The 17,167-nt window shown below is 58.4% G+C and overlaps 2 protein-coding genes and 1 long non-coding RNA gene across 9 annotated transcripts in view; 1 reads left to right on the plus strand and 2 right to left on the minus strand.

The window, feature by feature from the left end:
• Nucleotides 1-4,245: 4,245 nt before the first annotated feature.
• LOC309662837 lies at nucleotides 4,246-7,008 on the minus strand. Its single transcript, XR_014265008.1, has 2 exons — nucleotides 6,906-7,008; nucleotides 4,246-4,689 (listed from the first exon to the last, which is right to left on the minus strand). It is a non-coding gene; the product is annotated as an uncharacterized lncRNA (long non-coding RNA).
• On the plus strand, nucleotides 6,227-11,684 carry TMEM37 (transmembrane protein 37). Of its 6 annotated transcripts, XM_082465992.1 has the most exons (5): nucleotides 6,262-6,368; nucleotides 7,015-7,210; nucleotides 8,083-8,272; nucleotides 8,737-10,684; nucleotides 10,874-11,684. In XM_082465992.1, the coding sequence occupies exons 4-5, from the start codon at nucleotides 10,646-10,648 to the stop codon at nucleotides 11,462-11,464; spliced, it is 630 nt and encodes a 209-aa protein (XP_082322118.1). In that variant the 5' UTR covers nucleotides 6,262-6,368; nucleotides 7,015-7,210; nucleotides 8,083-8,272; nucleotides 8,737-10,645; the 3' UTR covers nucleotides 11,465-11,684. The 6 variants fall into 6 exon arrangements, with proteins under 6 accessions (XP_082322122.1, XP_082322118.1, XP_082322120.1 ...); XM_082465994.1 differs by lacking the exon at nucleotides 6,262-6,368 and having other exon boundaries at nucleotides 7,019-7,034; XM_082465993.1 differs by lacking the exons at nucleotides 6,262-6,368; nucleotides 7,015-7,210 and adding an exon at nucleotides 7,217-7,412.
• A 1,852-nt stretch (nucleotides 11,685-13,536) lies between these two features.
• The window catches only part of SCTR (secretin receptor), a 64,950-nt gene continuing 61,319 nt past the window's right edge, over nucleotides 13,537-17,167 (minus strand). For both annotated transcript variants that reach the window (XM_082465987.1, XM_082465986.1), the window contains exons 12-13: nucleotides 15,017-15,058; nucleotides 13,537-13,947 (exon numbers count right to left, since the gene is read on the minus strand). In XM_082465987.1, coding sequence (XP_082322113.1) covers nucleotides 13,801-13,947; nucleotides 15,017-15,058 — 189 coding nt within the window. In that variant the 3' untranslated portion in view covers nucleotides 13,537-13,800. The remainder of the gene's footprint in view (nucleotides 13,948-15,016; nucleotides 15,059-17,167) is intronic.

The following is a 17,167-nucleotide window of genomic DNA, read 5'->3' on the forward strand; positions in this document are numbered from 1 at the left end:
GCTCCGCAACAAGAGAAGCCACCGCAATGAGAAGCCCGTGCACTGCAACGAAGAGCAACCCCCGCTCGCCACAACTAAGAGAAAGTCCGCGTGCAGCAAGGAAGACCCAACGTAGCCAAAAGTTAAAAATAAATATTTAAATTTTTTTTAATTAAAAAAAAATAAAGCAATAAGAAGCAATGAACCAGACCATTCAAACTTTCCTTACTGGGACCCACCTAAGAAATACTTTTTATTTTGCAACCTGTATCTATCTCTTTTTGAAAAAAAATTCATGAAATAACATTTACCCTAATTATGTTTGAGGCACTCTGATATTGCCTATTACATTGTATTCATTTATTATAAGTGGTGATTATGCCCCCGCCAAATTGATCTCACCAGCCGCTACTGGGACCCAACTTATCATGTATAAAACACTGAATTAGATTTACACATATACCAAGAGGGGTGGCCTCAAATCATGCTGTTGGGTGAGAATAGTAGGAAACAGAACAAGATTTATAGCATAATGCCACTTAGGAAAGCAAAAATCACACACACACACACATACAAGGATACACAATGGTTAAGGATATACATCAAACACATTAGAGGCGGTACCACTGGGGGAATGAAAACCGGAAAATAAACTCCAGGAGGATCTGGATGCAAGGATGCCCGCGTGCTGTGATCTGAGAGTGGTTGGCTAGGCTCGGAACTGGGGTCCAACAAAACAAAAGACGGGGGGGTCATTTACTAGAAAAGTTTGAGAATCACATAAATATCCAGAAAATACATAGGAGCTGGAGAATGTCACATTTAGAATTCTTGAAATGTATTTAAAAAATCAATTCATAAGGTCAGAGACAAAATATCATCCAGGGCAAAGTTGGAAGAGAGGAGGAAGGGTCCCCTCACCATCGACAAGGTGATACCAGATGAAAAGGAGGTGGTCGGCTTGGAGGCTGGCAAGGAGCAGGGTCCGAGAGGCCTGGCTGGTCAGTGCACCCCCGGCGCACTCCAGGGGAGGGGGCTCATGGCGGGAGCCACAATGACTCCAGGGAGGGGCTCTCTGTCGAATGTACGGCCCCTGCCTCATTGCTCTCTCGCCCAGAGCCCCTGCCGCCCAGGAGGCTGCCTGCCCCCAGCCCTTGGTTACAGCTTTTCTGGACCAGGATGGACCCCTAGCCCCAGAGTCACCAGTGCTCAGACCGTCTGCTTGCCTTTACACCCAGCAGCCTCGTTTTCCTGGACTAAGGAGATTCTCCTTCGGGAACCTGAACCCAGAAGGGGGAGACCATTGCCATCGGGGTGAGGGCTGCAGCAGGAGGGTCTGGAATCTGGGCAGGAGAGACTGGTCTGGGGAGCGGGGGGGCAGAGTTACAGGGAACGAAAACTGGGGCCAGCCAGGAAGGCGGTGGTGGTAGCGTGGAAACAGACCCTGAAAGCATGGCTGGGTTATTTACCAGCACAACACAGGGCTGGGCTTAGAAAGGGAAATCCTACGAGGGCCAGGCAGGCAACACAGGAGAGCGAACAGAACGGGGGGGCGGTAAGACTGGGGGCCCCCCAGAGCACAGCCCATGCAAAGGGCAGTCACCCAAAGTGGCCACTGCTCCCATGCAGAAAAGGGACCCTCGGGGTCCAAACTGTCTCATTTTCAAGAGAAGCCAATAAATCCAGAATTTAGTGTAAAACCTCCCAATTTATTTTATTTTAATTTTTTGGCCGCCCCGTGAGGCATGCGGGATCTTAATTCCCCAACCACGGATTGAACCTGTGGCCCCTGCAGTGGAAGCGCAGAGTCTTAACCACTGGACCGCCAGGGAAGTTCCAAACCTCCCAGTTTTTGAATTGACGACACTTTTTTGCTTTTAACACGTCTACAGACTGAGGTGGCTAAGTGGCCAGACTCCCAGACCCTGCTGGTTCAAGGCCCGGAGGCTCCCCACAGCCCACCCCTCCACTCCCCGTGGGGGACCATCCTTCCCTCCCTTATCACTCCTCTGGACCCTGTGACAGCATGCCTTCCTTGTAAACGTCAAAGCTAATAAACGGGGTGGTGGGGTATTTCCTGGGCTTCCCCAGAGCCTAGGCAAAGCCCTGCCTAAAGCTTTTAACTTCTCTCGTCATCATTCCGTGCTCACCACCAATTCCTGGTGTCTAATTTTGCTTCCTGGACCCTTTGATCCGGCAGGCGGGGTGCCCTGATCAGGGAGGAGCACCGGCCCATTTTGGCAAGGGACGGGCTGGCAGTCTGCTCTATACAACTGCCCTGGGTGTGCCTGGTTAGGGGAACCATCCCCTAGAGACGCGGAGTCTCAGAGTGCGCTGACAAGTCCGGGGTCCACGCCTGCAAAGAAGGTGCTAGAAGTCTCCCCAACTCTGCCTGGAAATCTGCAGGTCCTGGTGCCCTGGAGGGGCCCCCATCTCAAGGACGGACTGGCCTGTAGAAAGGGAGACCCTACAGAAAGGCCACCCTCTGAGCCCACCTACATCCCTCCCCATCCTCTTCAGACAACGTGGGGGGAAGTTCTGATATATGGGGGCGTTCAGGAAAGATGCCTGCATCCTGCTGCACTCGTTCCTCCCTTCAGCCGGTCAGTCCCCTTCCCCACCGCCCTTGCCCCCGTGGGGAACTGGTGCCCTGGGGCCCTCCGAGGCTGACACCCTCACCCGCAGCATAAACATCACACCTGCTACCCGCCTGGCCCAGAGGGAAGCGCTGTAAAGCCAAGCCCCAGGGCAGGCGGGGAAGCCCCTGGGCCACTATGATGCCTAAACAGGAGGTTGGAATGCAGGGCTAGAGCTTGAGGCAGAGGAGGCAAAGGGCAGGGGGAGGTCTGGCGTGGAGGGGATGGAACTGGCCTGGAATCAGGAAACCTTGAGGAGGGGGCTGGGAGAAGAGAAAGACCCAGTGGGTGAAGGCAGGGCGGTGGGGAGAAGGTGGGGAGAGGACGGGAAGGGGACAGGGAGAGGCAAGTGGGCTGGTCCACAACACGGAGGGACCAGAAGTCCAGGCTTCGGGCAGGCAGAGTTAGTCATCAGCTTTGAAACTGCCCAGTGAACTCGGCAGCTCCTAGCAGACTCCCCGTTATTGCCTCTGGGTCTCCCCATGTGTCTGCCCCAGCTCACCTCAGAGACCCCACACCCCAACGGCTCAAAGGAGAAAAACCCGGGGCAGGGGTCTCCCTAATGGTAGAGTGGAGCCTGCCTCAGCTAAGCTTCTCTGGGTTCAGGGGTCAGTGCCCACCCTGCACCAAGCAGTTGACACACTCACTGCCCCCGTGACCCTCGCAACACCCAAAGGATGCGTTTCCCCTTTTGACAGAAAACCAAGGCTCACGGAGGGGAAGTGATTCGCCCAGAATGCATCTGAGGCTGCTCCATCAATCAGCAAGCCGTAGGGACCAGTCCCTGCTCTTAGAACTGGGCATGTGGGAGTGAAAGAGAGACAGGCCTAGCACTCAATTGTGTACTGTACTTTAGAGAGGGAAACGGACAAATAGAGAAGTTCAGCTAATGATAAAGAAAATACAAAGCCCCACAACATTGTAAATCAACTACATTTCAATAAATTTAAAAAAGAAAAAGAAAAAAAGAATGAATGAGACAATACATACAAAAAAAAAAAAAGAAAGAAAACACGAAGGTAACAGGGTCAAGCATGTGTGGGGTGCTACTCTGGCTGGCGAACTCAAGGGAGGCCCTTGAAGAGGTGACAGCCTGCCCAGCAGACCCCCAGGAAAGGCCTGTCACACAGAGGGAACCGTGAACACAGCAGCCCTGAGATTGGACAGAGCTTCCCGCCCAGGGCACAAGCGGGCACGTGCAGCTGGAGCTGAGGGCAGAGGGGTGGGCCTGCAGAGAGAGGGGATGGGAAACTGCAGGACAGAGGCTGAGAGTGGAGGCAGGGAGGCCCAGCAGGAGGCTCTTACGCAGGCCTCCACGTCAGAGGTGTCGGGGCCTAGAACTGGGGAGAGGATGGCGCGGACCAGGGGTGCAAGGGAATAGAGAGAAGGAGGATGTGGGCCTGAACTGGGGAGAGGATGGCGCGGACCAGAGGTGCAAGGGAATAGAGAGAAGGAGGATGTGGGCCTGAACTGGGGAGGCTGGGGGGGGAGCAGAAATGAAGGGGAGGCAGATTTTGACCCTAAAACACAAGCATCTTACCCCTGACGGGGACTTTGTCTTTTTCTCCTTTGTCGTCCCTCATTAGCCAGGACAGCGGGGTACACAGTAGGTGTACAATTAACTCATTCATATATTCAATGAATATTTATTGAGCACCTACTATCGTGCCTGGTAAAGTCCCTGGCCTCTTGGATTTCACACTGTGGAGAGAGAGGGGGCGCGCGTGTGGTGATGGGGGGAGGGAGAAGAGAACGGAGGACCTTTGTTTCAGGTGCGGTGGTCACTGCAGGCCTCTCTCTCACCTCCTTGGGGGAGTGAGGCGGTGAGTCTTGGCCGTGAATATCTTGAAGAAGTGCACCTCAGGCAGAGGAAGCGTCAAGTACAAAGGCACGGAGGTGGGAGGGTACTCACTGAGTTTGTTGATTCATTCACCGTTACCTGTGCCCTTGCCTTGGAACTTTCTAAGATCAGTGCCTGGGTCTTTCTCATCAGACAGCAGTGGTCAGAGGGCTGAGTGGGGGCCACATCCTCCCTTTCTTTACGCAATTCCTCTTTCCCCAACACTGGCCAGGCCTAGAAGCAGGACAGGTGGAGGAGAAAAGGCAGAGACAGTCAAGCAAGAGGGTGGGTTCTGTGCTGTCCCACCACTCACCCCCAGGCTGTTCCTGGTTTTAGCCCCTGAAGGTCCCACCCTGTCATTCCCCTCCCCCCCACCTCTGCCCCTGCCAGAGTACCCCTGGCACTGGGAACCCCCTGCTCCTCACAACAGTCACTCCTGCTGAGTGGAGCGTCTGTCTCTCACTCTGCCACACCCGCTCTGCTCAGCCCCGGCATCACGGAGGGACCTAGGGGAGCCCGGGAACCTACGGTGCAAATGAAGGGCCGGCCCAGGTGAACCCTAACCGCGCCGCCTGCAGTGCAAGTGCGGAGTCTTAACCACTGGACCGCCAAGGGAAGTCCCCCGGCTTTCTTATGCTCATAAAATAACTGGAAGCGGACCATCACTTCCTCATTATCATTCCTAAGTCATTTCTGCTTCTCCAGCAATCTTGCTGACATGTCGCTCTAAATTCCACCGATTCAAGACTTTCTATTCTTACCAAGAAAGCATAACAGGCAGCAGACCCCCAAACAGGCCTGACCACACACGGAACAAGGTGGGCTCTAGGTTAACGGACCTGACACGGTTTCTGCGGCAGCGACAGAATCAGATGAACCTCTGACAGGGAGATGCCCGGGATGGGGCGGGGGGCGGGGGGTGGGGGCGGGAGCGTTAGGTGCCAGCTGAGAACGTCCCCGGGCAAAGTCACCGGGGAGCTGCCTGCCTGAATGGGCCAAGTAACTTCCCTCACCCTGCTTCGCGACGGAGAAAGGAGACCCTGCTTCACCTAAGCGGCACCCCCCACCCTGTTTATCAACAGCTGAGAAGGGCTGGGACGGTCTCGGCTGGGATTTACCCTTCTTGGGGTGGGGACGTTGTGCGCTGCCCCCTTGAGAACTCAAGCCCCATCAAAAGTCCAGGAAGAACAATGACTTTTGTTTTGTCCTATTTGCCTTCTGGATGGTCCCTGGGGAGGCGAGGAGGCGAGCAGGGCTGTACGGCCCCCTTTGGGGGAGAGGAAAGGGACGCAGGAAAGACTGCCCGGGGGAGACACTCCATTCACACTTACCGAGGCCTCGCAAGACCCCGCCCTTTCACAGGTATCATCTCATTTATCGCCCGTGGCTCAGAGACGGAAACAAGAGCCCAGGATAACAACGGCCCAAGGTGGTGGAGCTGCAGAGCCCGGGCGCTCGCCTGCCGCCTGGACGCTGCCGCCTCCCCCGGACGCTCGGGCGGACCCGGCTCCTCGGCCCCGGGCCCTCGAGGAATCGGCGCCGCGGGCACAGCCGTGCCCTGAGACCGGGGAGCGACTCCGGGCCTGCAAGTCGGCCGGGTCAGCCCTCCCCCAGGGCCCGAGCCTCCCCTTCGGGCCGGGTCCTGGCCCCCCGCCTCCCCGGGGGCTCCTCCGGCGGCCCCGCTGACTCAGCACAAACCGAGCCGCGGCGCGCGGGGAGGGGCCCGGCCCGACCAGCCGCCCGGGGGCAGCAGTTCCGCCCGCCCCTCCCCCGGCCCGTCCCGCCCCGCCCCCGGGAAGAGGTCCAGAGTCGGGAGCCGCGGCCCCGGCAGAGCGGCGCTCGGGAGCCCCGAGGGAACCAGGCGGAAGCGCGCAGCCGAGCCCGGGCGCGGGATGACAGCCCTCGGCGTGCAGGTGGGCGAGAGCCCGGTGGGGGGGGCGGGGAGGGGCCCGGCCGGGGTCGGGGGGGGAAGCCGCCCAGGGCGCGGGCCCCTCGAGGTCCTGCGGGCACCGAGGCTCCCAAATGGCTGGGGAGGAGTGTTGTGCTTCTCTTTGGGGTCCGCAGTGTCCATCCGTTAGGTGCACCAGAGGGGTCCCTCCTGTTAAAAGGGGGCGCGTCTGGGGCGGAGAATGGACGGAATCCACTCGAAAATGAGGCTCGCCTTGTCACACGAGGAAGCATCTCTGGGGAAGCCAGGACTTTCCTGGGCGGGGGCAGCAAGACCGTCTCCCCTCCCGAAACTGATTTTGGGGGGCGGGCAAGGGGGTGGACTCGCTGGGGCACGCGGAAACCTCAGGACAGGCTGTAGAGAGGGGAGGGGCCCGCCTCGCAGAGATGGGGTTTCTCCTTAGAAGGATGCCAGGGGTCCATCCCCACGCCTACCCCCCGGGCGTGCGGCTCTCCGCTGCCCTGCGTCGAGCTTCCCTAGCGGACGCGTCCCGCCTCCTCACCTCCCGACTGGACGGTCCGGACGGTCAGAGCGGCCCGCAGACTCTGCCCGCAAGTGCTCGGCGCCCCGCAGCGCAGACTCCGGCTGATCCCAATGCGCCCACTTTGTAGATGCGGTGACCGAGGCTCAGGTGAAGTAACCCGCCCGTGGCGGCCAGCTCAGCGACAGAATCGAGTCGAACCAGACTTCTGGGCCCGAACAGGAGAGACTCCACCCACAGGCCGCGCCCCCAGCCCCTTGTGGCCGGGACACCGCAACCCTAGAGCCGGATGCAGCGAGTTCCTCTCGTGCTGGGCATAATCTGGGGTCCCGGCCGGGCCGCCTCGGGGACCGGCAGTGAGGAGGGTGGGAGCGGGTGCGGTCCCGCCTTCGGGAGCCGACGGCCCTGCGGGGGAGAGACGTGCACACCGGGATTTCGGAGTGGTTTGGGGGAAGCGAGTGCTAGATTAAGAGGCGAAGAAACTGCGGCAGGATTAACGGGGGTGGGGAGGGGCAGGAGAGTAGCCAGGTAAACAGACTTGACCTTTTAGTGAAAGAAGGGGGGCGGAGAAGATGAGGTAAAACCCTGGGGCGCTACTGCCGGCGGCGCGGGGCGGGGCGCTGTGCTGGCTTGAAAATCGCCGCTGATGCTAGGAGCATGTAACCGCCGGCCTGGGACTGTTCTAAGCAGTGGGGTGCTTAGGTCTCGTTTCGGCTCCACCCGGGGGCCAGGAGGCAGGTACTGTTATCTTCAGGGGGTAAGTAGCTCGCCGGAGGTCAAAGCGCTAAAAGGCAAGCAGGCTGGCTCCTGCGCCTCCCTGACCAGTGCCCTGCGGTCACGCAGGCGGAGCGGGCTTACTCTGTAGGAGGCTGTAGAAGAGATTTCCAGCTGAGGAGGAGGAGGGCCTGACCTGGGCCTGGGCTGAGCGGGCAGTGGGAAGGGGTGGGGGGGGGAGGGAAGCGCAGGGGCGCGGGGCGGGGGGTTGATGTGGAGAAAGCGTAGTGAGCAGCCCAGAGTGTCCACTACTTAGGGGTTGACGGGATCAGATGGGGTCCTGGGTTACAGAGGAGGACAAGACCTTGGCACTGGACTCAGTGGCCCAGGAGTGCCACGTGACACTGTTCTACAGGTCACTACTTAATCATTTGGGGCTCTGGATGAAAAAGGGAAATGCTTCCATTTTTCTTTTTTTTTTCAGTGGAGACAGTCCAGGCCCTAAGACAGTAAAGTGATTTGCCCAAGGTCACAGAGCTAGAGGCTGGTGGGTCAGGGGCAGGGCTAGACTGCCCTCATACCCTCTGGTCCACGGACCTTCCACTGACCACGCTGATGCCCAGCTGCCCTCCGGGAGAGGATTTCAGGCCCTGGATCACTGCAAGTTCACAGAGGTGCTGGCAGCCGGGGTGTGGGGCAGTGGTGAGGAATAAGGACTCCCAAGATACCTTATTATTGTTACTAATATTAATCAGGAACTGCTTCTGTGCTGGGCACCTTTATATACATGATCTCACTTAATCCTTGGGAGTTTTACTGGTGTCAGAGTTTGAATGATGCCCTCCTTTGGGGTGGGAGGGGGAAAACGACCTGATGTCAGCTGTCTGTTTCTGATCCCAGTGTGATGTCTGAGGGCCTGGAGATTAAAGTCCACTCTGTGTGCAGGACAGGTGGGGCTGAGGGTAGGATGGCATGTGCTTTTTCTCCAGACAGCGTGATGTCTGAGGTCAAAAGGCCTCTGGGTGCTGCGTTCTTGTGACTTGTTGCCTGCGTCTGGGGTTTTCCCCTCCTAGAAACTTACCAACCTGTAGGGAGTTGTATAACCTCCGGGTGCCTTCATGGCTACTCTTTCCTGCAGGGATCACTAACTCCTGCTACAAAATGCAACTGCGGCACCTAGATGAGAAAATAAGGGCCAAGGAGGTTAAGAAACCGCGCAAAGACAAACACCTTTATGGTTTGTAGTCCCAGAGGTTTCCAAGTTCCCTTGGTTTGTTTCTCAGTAGAGCCGTTTTTTCCTAACGAAATCCAGTACGGACTCTTAGATTCCCAGCGGCTCCAGCAGGTAAGAGGGACCTGCTGTGGGTGAAGTGACGGGCCGGGAGCTGACCCCCTGCCCCCTGCTTTAGCACCTGGAGGCCTCCAGGAGACGAGGGGATGCGGTTTGAGAACCAGAGCCCAGACTCCCCGCCCGAGTGCTCTCTACAGCGCCCCAGGCTGCCTTTGTCTCTGGTCTGAGTCGGGTCCTGAGCCCTTGGGCGTCCCTCTGTCCTTCTCCTCACCACATACTGAGCCCCTCACACGAAGGCCCCAGTGGGTATTCATCGGTTGCGTGCATCCCCCCCCCACTACACATGATACAGTTGTCGGGCAGCTGTGCCAGGCTTTACTGTGATCTCGGTGAATGCTCTTGGGCTGGTCCCCTGACCTCTGTGTGAGTTTCCCTTTTTACATACCCCGCCCCCCCCACCCATGGAGCATCTCCACCAGACTCAGGTTTAAGAGTGAGACAGGACCCTAACTAGGCAGAAGTGCTGAAAGCAAGCCGGGTCCATAAGGATCCTGGGGCCTCCCGGGAGCGTGGCTCTGCTGTCTGCCCCTCACCGAGAGGGGCGCCCCAGACCGCCTCTGGAAGCCTCCACTTGCACGTGGCATAGGGCTCACCCCCAGAGTCCCCTTTCGGTTTGCTTTCTAGCAGTGATCGTCACACATGAGCTGTGTGCTTTGCTTACCTCCCAAACTGGGGCGTGACCTGGGCTGCTTCCACACACACTCTAAAGGGCGTAATTTATGACTGGGCAGGAGATGGTTTAAAGGGAGCTTCAGATGGAAGTGACAGCGGCTGCAAACTTGACCTCGTGGCTGTTGAGCACGGCACCGCGTGCTGGGGACACGGTCCTGCCCTCCCACTACGAATCAGACAGGAATGGAAAACTTGTCAGAACGGTTCCTGACGGAGAGTGACCGGAGGGGTCCGTTCTGGGTTGGGTGGGCAGGACAGACCCCTCCCAGGAGGCGATGTTTCAGCTGAGACATGAAGAATGGAGAAGGGGGGGCAGCCGGGAGAAGAGCCTTTCAGGTGGAGGGACCAGTAGGTGTGAGGAGGAAAGTTCTAGGCTTGTCCTAGGCATGGCCAGGAGGATGCCCTGGGAGGGCTTGTGGGCCGTCTAAGGAGTTTTACCCTTTGAAGCATTCCTTTTGCTTCCGGGTTGGGGGTTGGGGACGGTGGCTTGGGGGTGTCCTGGGGCTGTGAGAAGGGACACCTCACTGGACGCTTGGCCCAGCTTGCCAGGAGAGAGGATAGGGTGTACTTTTGCAGGGCCGAAACCATAGGCTGAAGGGGAGCCTCAGGGACTCCCCCACCCAGAAACTTCTAGAACAGACAGTGGTGCCATGTCCTGGGCGGAGTACAGGCTGAGCCAGACTGAAGGGCAAAGTGCAAATATCACTGCGCACTGAAGAAAAGTGCTGAAAAAGCTGGGTGCAGATTAGAATGAAACTGGGGAAGACCAGGGGCCAGAAGAGGGAGCTATGTAACCTTCACTGATGTGCTAATAATGTCTAGTGCAGTATTCTTGTTTTGCATACAAAGAAGCCAAGGCTGGCTGCTAGCTCAAGGTCACATCAGCCAAACCAGACAGGTTTGCTGACTTCAGAATGGACTAAGATTTGCCTGTCAATACAATTTGGGTTTCTTACTCATTATAAAGATCATTAAAGAAAGGTCAGGAAACTCTTTGCCTGATGAATAACTGGATCCACAGGCAATGCTTACAGGTCTTGAATGGAGGACGGACGGGGAACAGGTAGGATGGGAGGAGGGTCCCCCCTGCCCCACCAGGAGGTGGGTCTGTGCTGTGACTAAGGTGGGCTTCCGGGGCATCCTGGGAGACCGTGGCTGTCGGAAGCTACAAGGTGTGTTCTGGGTCTTCCCTGAGGAGGCTGGTGGGCTGTGGCGGGGGCCCTCCCTCATGCTGCCCCGTGCTGTCTTCCAGGCCCAGAAGTTGCTGGCCCAAAGGAGGCCCCGCCGGTCCTTCTCTGACCCCTCCATCCGGGCGCTCATTATCTTGTGCGCCTCCCTGGCCGTGGTCCTCTCCTCCCTCTCCATCTGCGATGGCCACTGGCTCCTGGCCGACGACCGCCTCTTCGGGCTGTGGCACTTCTGCACCACCTCCAACCAGGCTGAGCTGCACTGCCTCCGAGACCTGAGGCAGGCCCACGTGCCCGGGCTAGCCTCGGGCATGGCTGTGGCCCGCAGCGTGGCCACCTTGGCCGTGGTGGTCGCCATCTTTGGCCTGGAGCTCCTCATGGTGTCCCAGGTGTCCGAGGACCCCCGCTCGTGGCACAGGTGGGCCGTGGGCTCCGCCCTCTTCCTCCTCGCGTTCATCCTCTCCTTCGGGGGCCTCCTGAGCTTCCTGACCCTCCTCAGGAACCAGGTCACGCTCATGGGCCTCACGCTGACGTTCTGGAGCGAGTTCACGGCCTCCTTCCTCTTCTTCCTGAGCGCCGTCAGCGGCCTCCACGTCAACAGCATCAGCCGTACTGACAGCGTCACGCACCCCTGGGGCCTGCCCGCAGAATTTTAGGCCCCCCTGCGAGGACACAGAGTTCTACCAGCAAGTGGGGTCATGATGGGACTTCTCCAACATGGGACATTCAAACTGCCGCCTCTTGGCCTTGGGGTGGTCGGGCCAGTGGCCTTTGCAGCCCAGAGGCCAGGTGGGTGCCTCCGAGCCAGCAGCTGCACCAGCTTAGCCACGTTATTAGGATGTTGATTTTACAAGAAGAAACATATTTTAAAACCTTTTCTTGAGTCCTTCCTGGGATGGGAATAGATGTGGAAGCAGCTCAGGTAACTGGTGCTCAGCCTGGCTGCACAGCCAAGTACATTTCACACCTGTTTTACTGACTCTGCCGGGATATGGGCTGTAGGGTCCCTGGGGCCTCCTGGGTTGCTAAGAGTGAATCATTCGTCAGCGAAGGGTGTCCAGTCAGTGCCTAGGACTTTCTTCACCAGCTCAAAGGGCCTTGTGCAAATTCCCTGCTTTAGCTTTGGTCATGTCAGGGAGGCAGCGTTCAGGGCTGCTGGGGTGTAGAAGCTTTTCAAACCGTTCGACTTTATTTGAGCCCTGCCCTTTGTCGGGGGTACCCCGTAATCCCTGGATAACCCCAGCTTCCAGCAGCTGGCTGTGCCTCGGGACTCTCCCTGTGAATCCCGCCTGAAGCCCTTCCAGGAGGGCCCGCCTGGCTTCTAATACTGCCCTCTCTGAGGTAAGCGTGTGCATCCATCTTTGGTAAGGGCCAGACAGCCTCAGGGTACCATTTTTATCCTAGAACACACTTCAAAGAGCACGTATCTGGAGCTGCTGGACTCCAGGGGGTACTGGGGACTGGCCCAACCTCGGGTAATGATTAACAACCACCCTGGATGCAGAGGCCTGCAGGTGGAGGGGACCAGGAACCAGTGGAGATTTCCACCCTTGCTGGCCACTTTACATTTTTGTGCATCAAACTGGCCCCTGTCCAGTCCCTTTTCTGCCCAGTAGGTGGGTTTGTGGCCCTCAGCCCATTTCATTCTACGCTAGCCCCATGCCCCTCCCCCACCTGATGAATTCAGGCCTTTCCTGGTTCATTCTGGCTGCCACTGATTGCATGGGGTTTTGGTCTCTGCCCTGCCAGGTCCTCTTTCTGGGCTGGACTTGGGTGCCTCTACCTCTCCTGTGATTTTTTTTTTTTTTAACTTTTTGATTCCAAGGTGTACAGAGTCCATGAAGGTCCCTGGAGAAAGCCCTGGAAAATGGGTACCTGGCCTTCTCACCCCAGTAGCAGACTATAAGATGCAAAGGGGGTGACCCTGTCTGCAGGGGTGAGATGCAGAAGTTGGGGGCCAGGGCCACTTGTCCAGGGTCACCCAAAGCCAGGACTAGAGCTGGGCCCACCTACCAGCAAGATGCCCTCTTCTCTAGCCGCGGGGAGGGTCGCCTCTGCTTCTGTCAAGAATGCTCTCCCCTGAGCACGCAGGCTTCGTTTTGTAAAAGGGTTCAAATATGTAGTCCTTTAACCCTCACATGGCTGGCAGGGAAGGAGTGCTAATAATTGAGGGAACTGAGATTCAGAGTACAGGGGGAGACTTAAAATCCCCAGTGGGGCGGGGAGACAGGCCCCTGTCCGCCCTTGCCCAGGAGCAGGGGAGACAGATAGCCTTGGAGGCTGGGGATTTGAAACCAGAAGCCCTGGACCGAGCTGCCACTTCCCTGCTGAGTATCTTGGTCAAGTCACAGGACCTTGGTGAACCAGTTTCTCTTCTGTCAATGGGACTCTGCCCCATTTCCTGCTGTACTGCAGATAGCTTAGCCGAAAGCAGGAAGAACGGGTGCCTCATCCCATGCTAGGGCGACTGAAAGGGCCGGGGCTCTCCTGGGCTCCCTGTGACTTGGCTGTCAGAAGGCTCTGGGGGAAGAGCGACCGGGTGGGTGAGTTGCAGTGAGGGGTGGGGAGGGTCCACCTAGGGCCGAGGGCCTCAGTCTCCGCTAAGCTTGTCCCTGAAAACTGGAGCAGGGGGAGCAGGGGGAGCAGGGCAGCCCCGCCCTCCAGGAAGTGGTGGGGGCAGCATCCTTCACCTCGTGGCTCCAGGGCAAGAGGACTGACAAATACCAAGTCTCATCCCAGTTACCGTTTATTCCCCTGCCCCCTCCTGGGACCCCTGAAGTCTTCCCAGAAAACAGACCCAAATCCCAGACCCTCTTCCTGCCCCAGGTCCCTTCGGTTCTGAGGAATTATCACCACGCCCCCGCCCCCGCCCCGAGGCCCGGAGGAGGGGTGTTATAGTCACAGGAGCGAGCACACAGCATCTGGCAGGAAGATGGGCAGCTGTCAGCCCTCAGGACCCGTCTTGGCCTGTCTGGGTGGCCCTGCTCCAGCCTCAGATGACACTGGTCCTGCAGGTACCCCGGCTCTGCTCCGAGGGGCTGGCCTTGGTGCCGCTGCTGAAGGAGCCGAGGGCCACCGGGTGCAGTGGGAACTCACGCAGGTGCCACTGCCGCCACTTCTTCTGAACCTCCAGCTGCACCTGCCCCCAGAGACCAGCCGTCAGCCGGGAGGAAAGGATGACCCAGGCCCAGGGTCCTGCTCCCCTGGGGCCTCGGTCGGGCTCTGCCACTTCTGCCCAGCGGGCATGCCTTCCCCTCCTGCAGGCCGCTCAGATTTACCATCTCGACGTCCAGTAGGCATTGAGGGCCCCCTTTCCCTTGGGTCCTTTCACCTGCAATCTCCGCACACCTGTCCCGAAGAAGGGGGTTGTTCCACAGTCTCCAGATTGGTCACCTGGGGCAACTGGACACATCCCCGTGAAGCCACCCAAGCTCGGAACTTATCTGGGGGCCAAAGGGCTGCTCTTTGGGAATTTCCTTCACAATCCCCAGCTGTAGCAGCAAAGCCTTTGAAGCCAGACTTGATGCTTGATTTTTGGAAAACATCAGAGGCTACTCCCATTCAAGTGGGGCAAACCAGATGATCAACAGTCACGGGGAGGCTTTACTTGTGTGCAACACTGTATCCAACTAATGTCAACTGCATGGCCTCTGTGCCAGGAACCTCACGTCCCGACGGTGCTCTGGGCAAGGGCAGAGACCTCCAGCTAGGGGTGCAGCCCCCCGCCCTGCCAGGAGTCACACTCTCTGGAGGTCTCAGAGGACGGAGCAGCAAACGTTTCACCTGAGTCACTCATTTTACAGATGAGAGGCCTGAGGCCCAGAGCAGGGCCGTGACCGACATTACCCATCAAGCAAGCAGTCAGCAGCCGTGGTTAGGGCTGGGGTGCCTGCACTTTCCTCCATTTCCTGAACTTGCCCAAGGATAAGAATCACCTGGGGTGCTAGTTAAGACAGTCTCAGCCTCCAGCCCAGACTGACGGGACCTATTTTTGCTGGTTTAGAAACAGGGCAGGACCCAGCAGTTGTTTTAACAAGGCCTGCAGGTGATCCTGGGGCTCCCATGAGGTAAGCCCAGACTCCTGGAAGACAGACCCAAGCCAGGAGGGCTCGGCCTCCCCCACCAACGCCACACCCCACTCCCCACCACCCCTTCCAGGTACGGCTGTGAGGGAGCTCCCCTGCACCCCGGCAGCCCAGGACACTCACCTCCCCATTGAGGAAGCAGTAGAGAACGGCCACCACCAGGCCCTGCGGAAGAAGCCGGGCAACGGGATGAGTGCGGGCCCAGCACCCAGCCTCCTACCCGCCTGGGGCCCTTTCATCACCAGCCCCAGCTCACTGCTCCCCACAGCTGTTCCAGAGCCTCCCCGCGCCTCTCCCCCTCCAGGGGAAGCGGAGGCTTCCTCTTCCGGCCCTCAGTGCCCCCGCTGTGCTGGCATCACCCACACAGACTGACACGCTTGGGGGCAAGGACCTCCCCCGTGTCCAGGGAGGGGCCCTGCACCAGGGTGGCGCCAGTTACGTTAAGTGGAGGCCACAGGGACCAGGCAGGTCACCGGAATTAGCGAGGCGGGCCATCTGGGAGAAGCAGCAACAACGAACGGCACCTGAGCCATGCCCATCCGGCCCGGAGCTGAGCGGGTGGGGCAGCCCATGGGAGCCCCTGGGCCTGGGTGGGCTCATCTGCAAGACGAGCTGGAAATCTGTGGAGAGGTTTAAACAGGGCCAGCTACTCACGTTGAAAGACAAATGTGTGGACGTGTGGTCATAACAGCTGGCGTGCATGTCGCAGGCAGGTACCGGCCAGCCAACAGTGGGGCGTGAGCCCCCCTCGCGTCCAGGTCAGAGGCCTCAGGGCTACGTATGCTTTAGGTTCCCTGGGATGGTGGGGGTCTGTGCCTATCAGGGCCCTCCCCCGCTAGCATCCGGAGCTCCTCTCTTCCCAGTGGTACCCCCGGAGTCCTGGCGTGGAGCCTGCCAGGCGGGGCTGCGGGCGGAGATGCGGGATCTGAGCCAAAGAGGCCTGCGTGGAACCGTGAGCTACGAGCAGGGTCTCGCAGTCGGGATGCCCTGCTCACCTCAGGGCCCTCCGACGGCCGGCCTGTCCTTCCTAACAAGCCCCTGCCCTCAGGCTTCCCACAGAGGCCCGGGTGCCACAGCCCGGACCTCGGGTGGCCCAGCCCCTCCCCCCAGTGCCAGCCAGGCCTGCCCCTGGCTACTTATGACATGGACAGGACCCCAAAGAGGGGTGAACCTGCCTGTTTATGGTGGGCTTCATCCACACGACTACTCAGGAGTCCTGGTGTTTTTTTGTTTTGTTTTGTTTTTTAATTTTAGTTTTTTTAAATTTTTGGCTGCATTGGGTCTTTTTTGCTGCGCACGGGCTTTTCTCTAGTTGTGGCGAGCGGGGGCTACTCATCGTTGCGGTGCGCGGGCTTCTCATTGCTGTCGCTTCTCTTGTTGCGGAGCACGGGCTCTAGGCACACGGGCTTCAGTAGTTGTGGCACTCGGGCTCAGTAGTTGTGGCGCACGGGCTTAGTTGCTCCGCGGCATGTGGGATCTTCCCAGACCAGCGCTCAAACCCGTGTCTCCTGCATTGGCAGGCGGATTCAGAACCACTGCGCCACCACAGAAGCCCAGTCCTGGCGTTTTAACAAGAGTTACAAACTAGAAGGATCTGCTCTAAGAGTCTCAGGTGTGGTTGATGCCACATGGAACGGGGACCACGGGGTGGGGCGGGGGCAAGAACACGGACTCAAGGCAGCGGTTTTCAAGTTTTGCCACACATTAGAATCACCTGGGAGCTCTGGCCCAGGGTGCAATCTGTGCCCCAACTCCGAATGTCTGGGGTGAGACCATCAGCAGCTCTGAAAGATGGTTCGAAGGGGCACCATTGATTAGGAGCCACTGTCAGAGGGTGTGAAAGTCGGGCTTTGAAATAAACGAGAGCTGGGTTTGGGGCGCAGCTTAGCCTGTGTAATTTTGGGCTTCTTGGTTCCAGGTGCTTCATTCAATCCTTGCAGAGCCCTAGGAGGTGGGTGGGGAGGACCCCCGCTTCACAGGTGAGGGACTGAGTCCCGGGTCGGCAGGCCAGGAGCTGGTGGTCAGGCTGCTGCCACCTCACTGGACCAGGGCTGCCCCAGCCTCAAAGGTCCGGAGACACAGTCTCACTGTTGAGGTGGGGGCAGCCCCGGGTGAGGGCCGGTTAGACGTGCCCCAGGTACGCAGAGGGCGGCCTGCCTCAGCCAGCAAGCTTCAGAAATTCCACGGTTTGTATACAGTCATTAAGAATATGCAGTCTTGGACCTCCCTGGTGGCGCAGTAGTTGAGAATTGGCCTGCCAATTCAGGGGACACG

The sequence above is a fragment of the Balaenoptera physalus genome (genome assembly GCF_965194825.1).
Source record: "Balaenoptera physalus genome assembly, chromosome: 6".
NCBI lineage: Eukaryota > Metazoa > Chordata > Mammalia > Artiodactyla > Balaenopteridae > Balaenoptera > Balaenoptera physalus.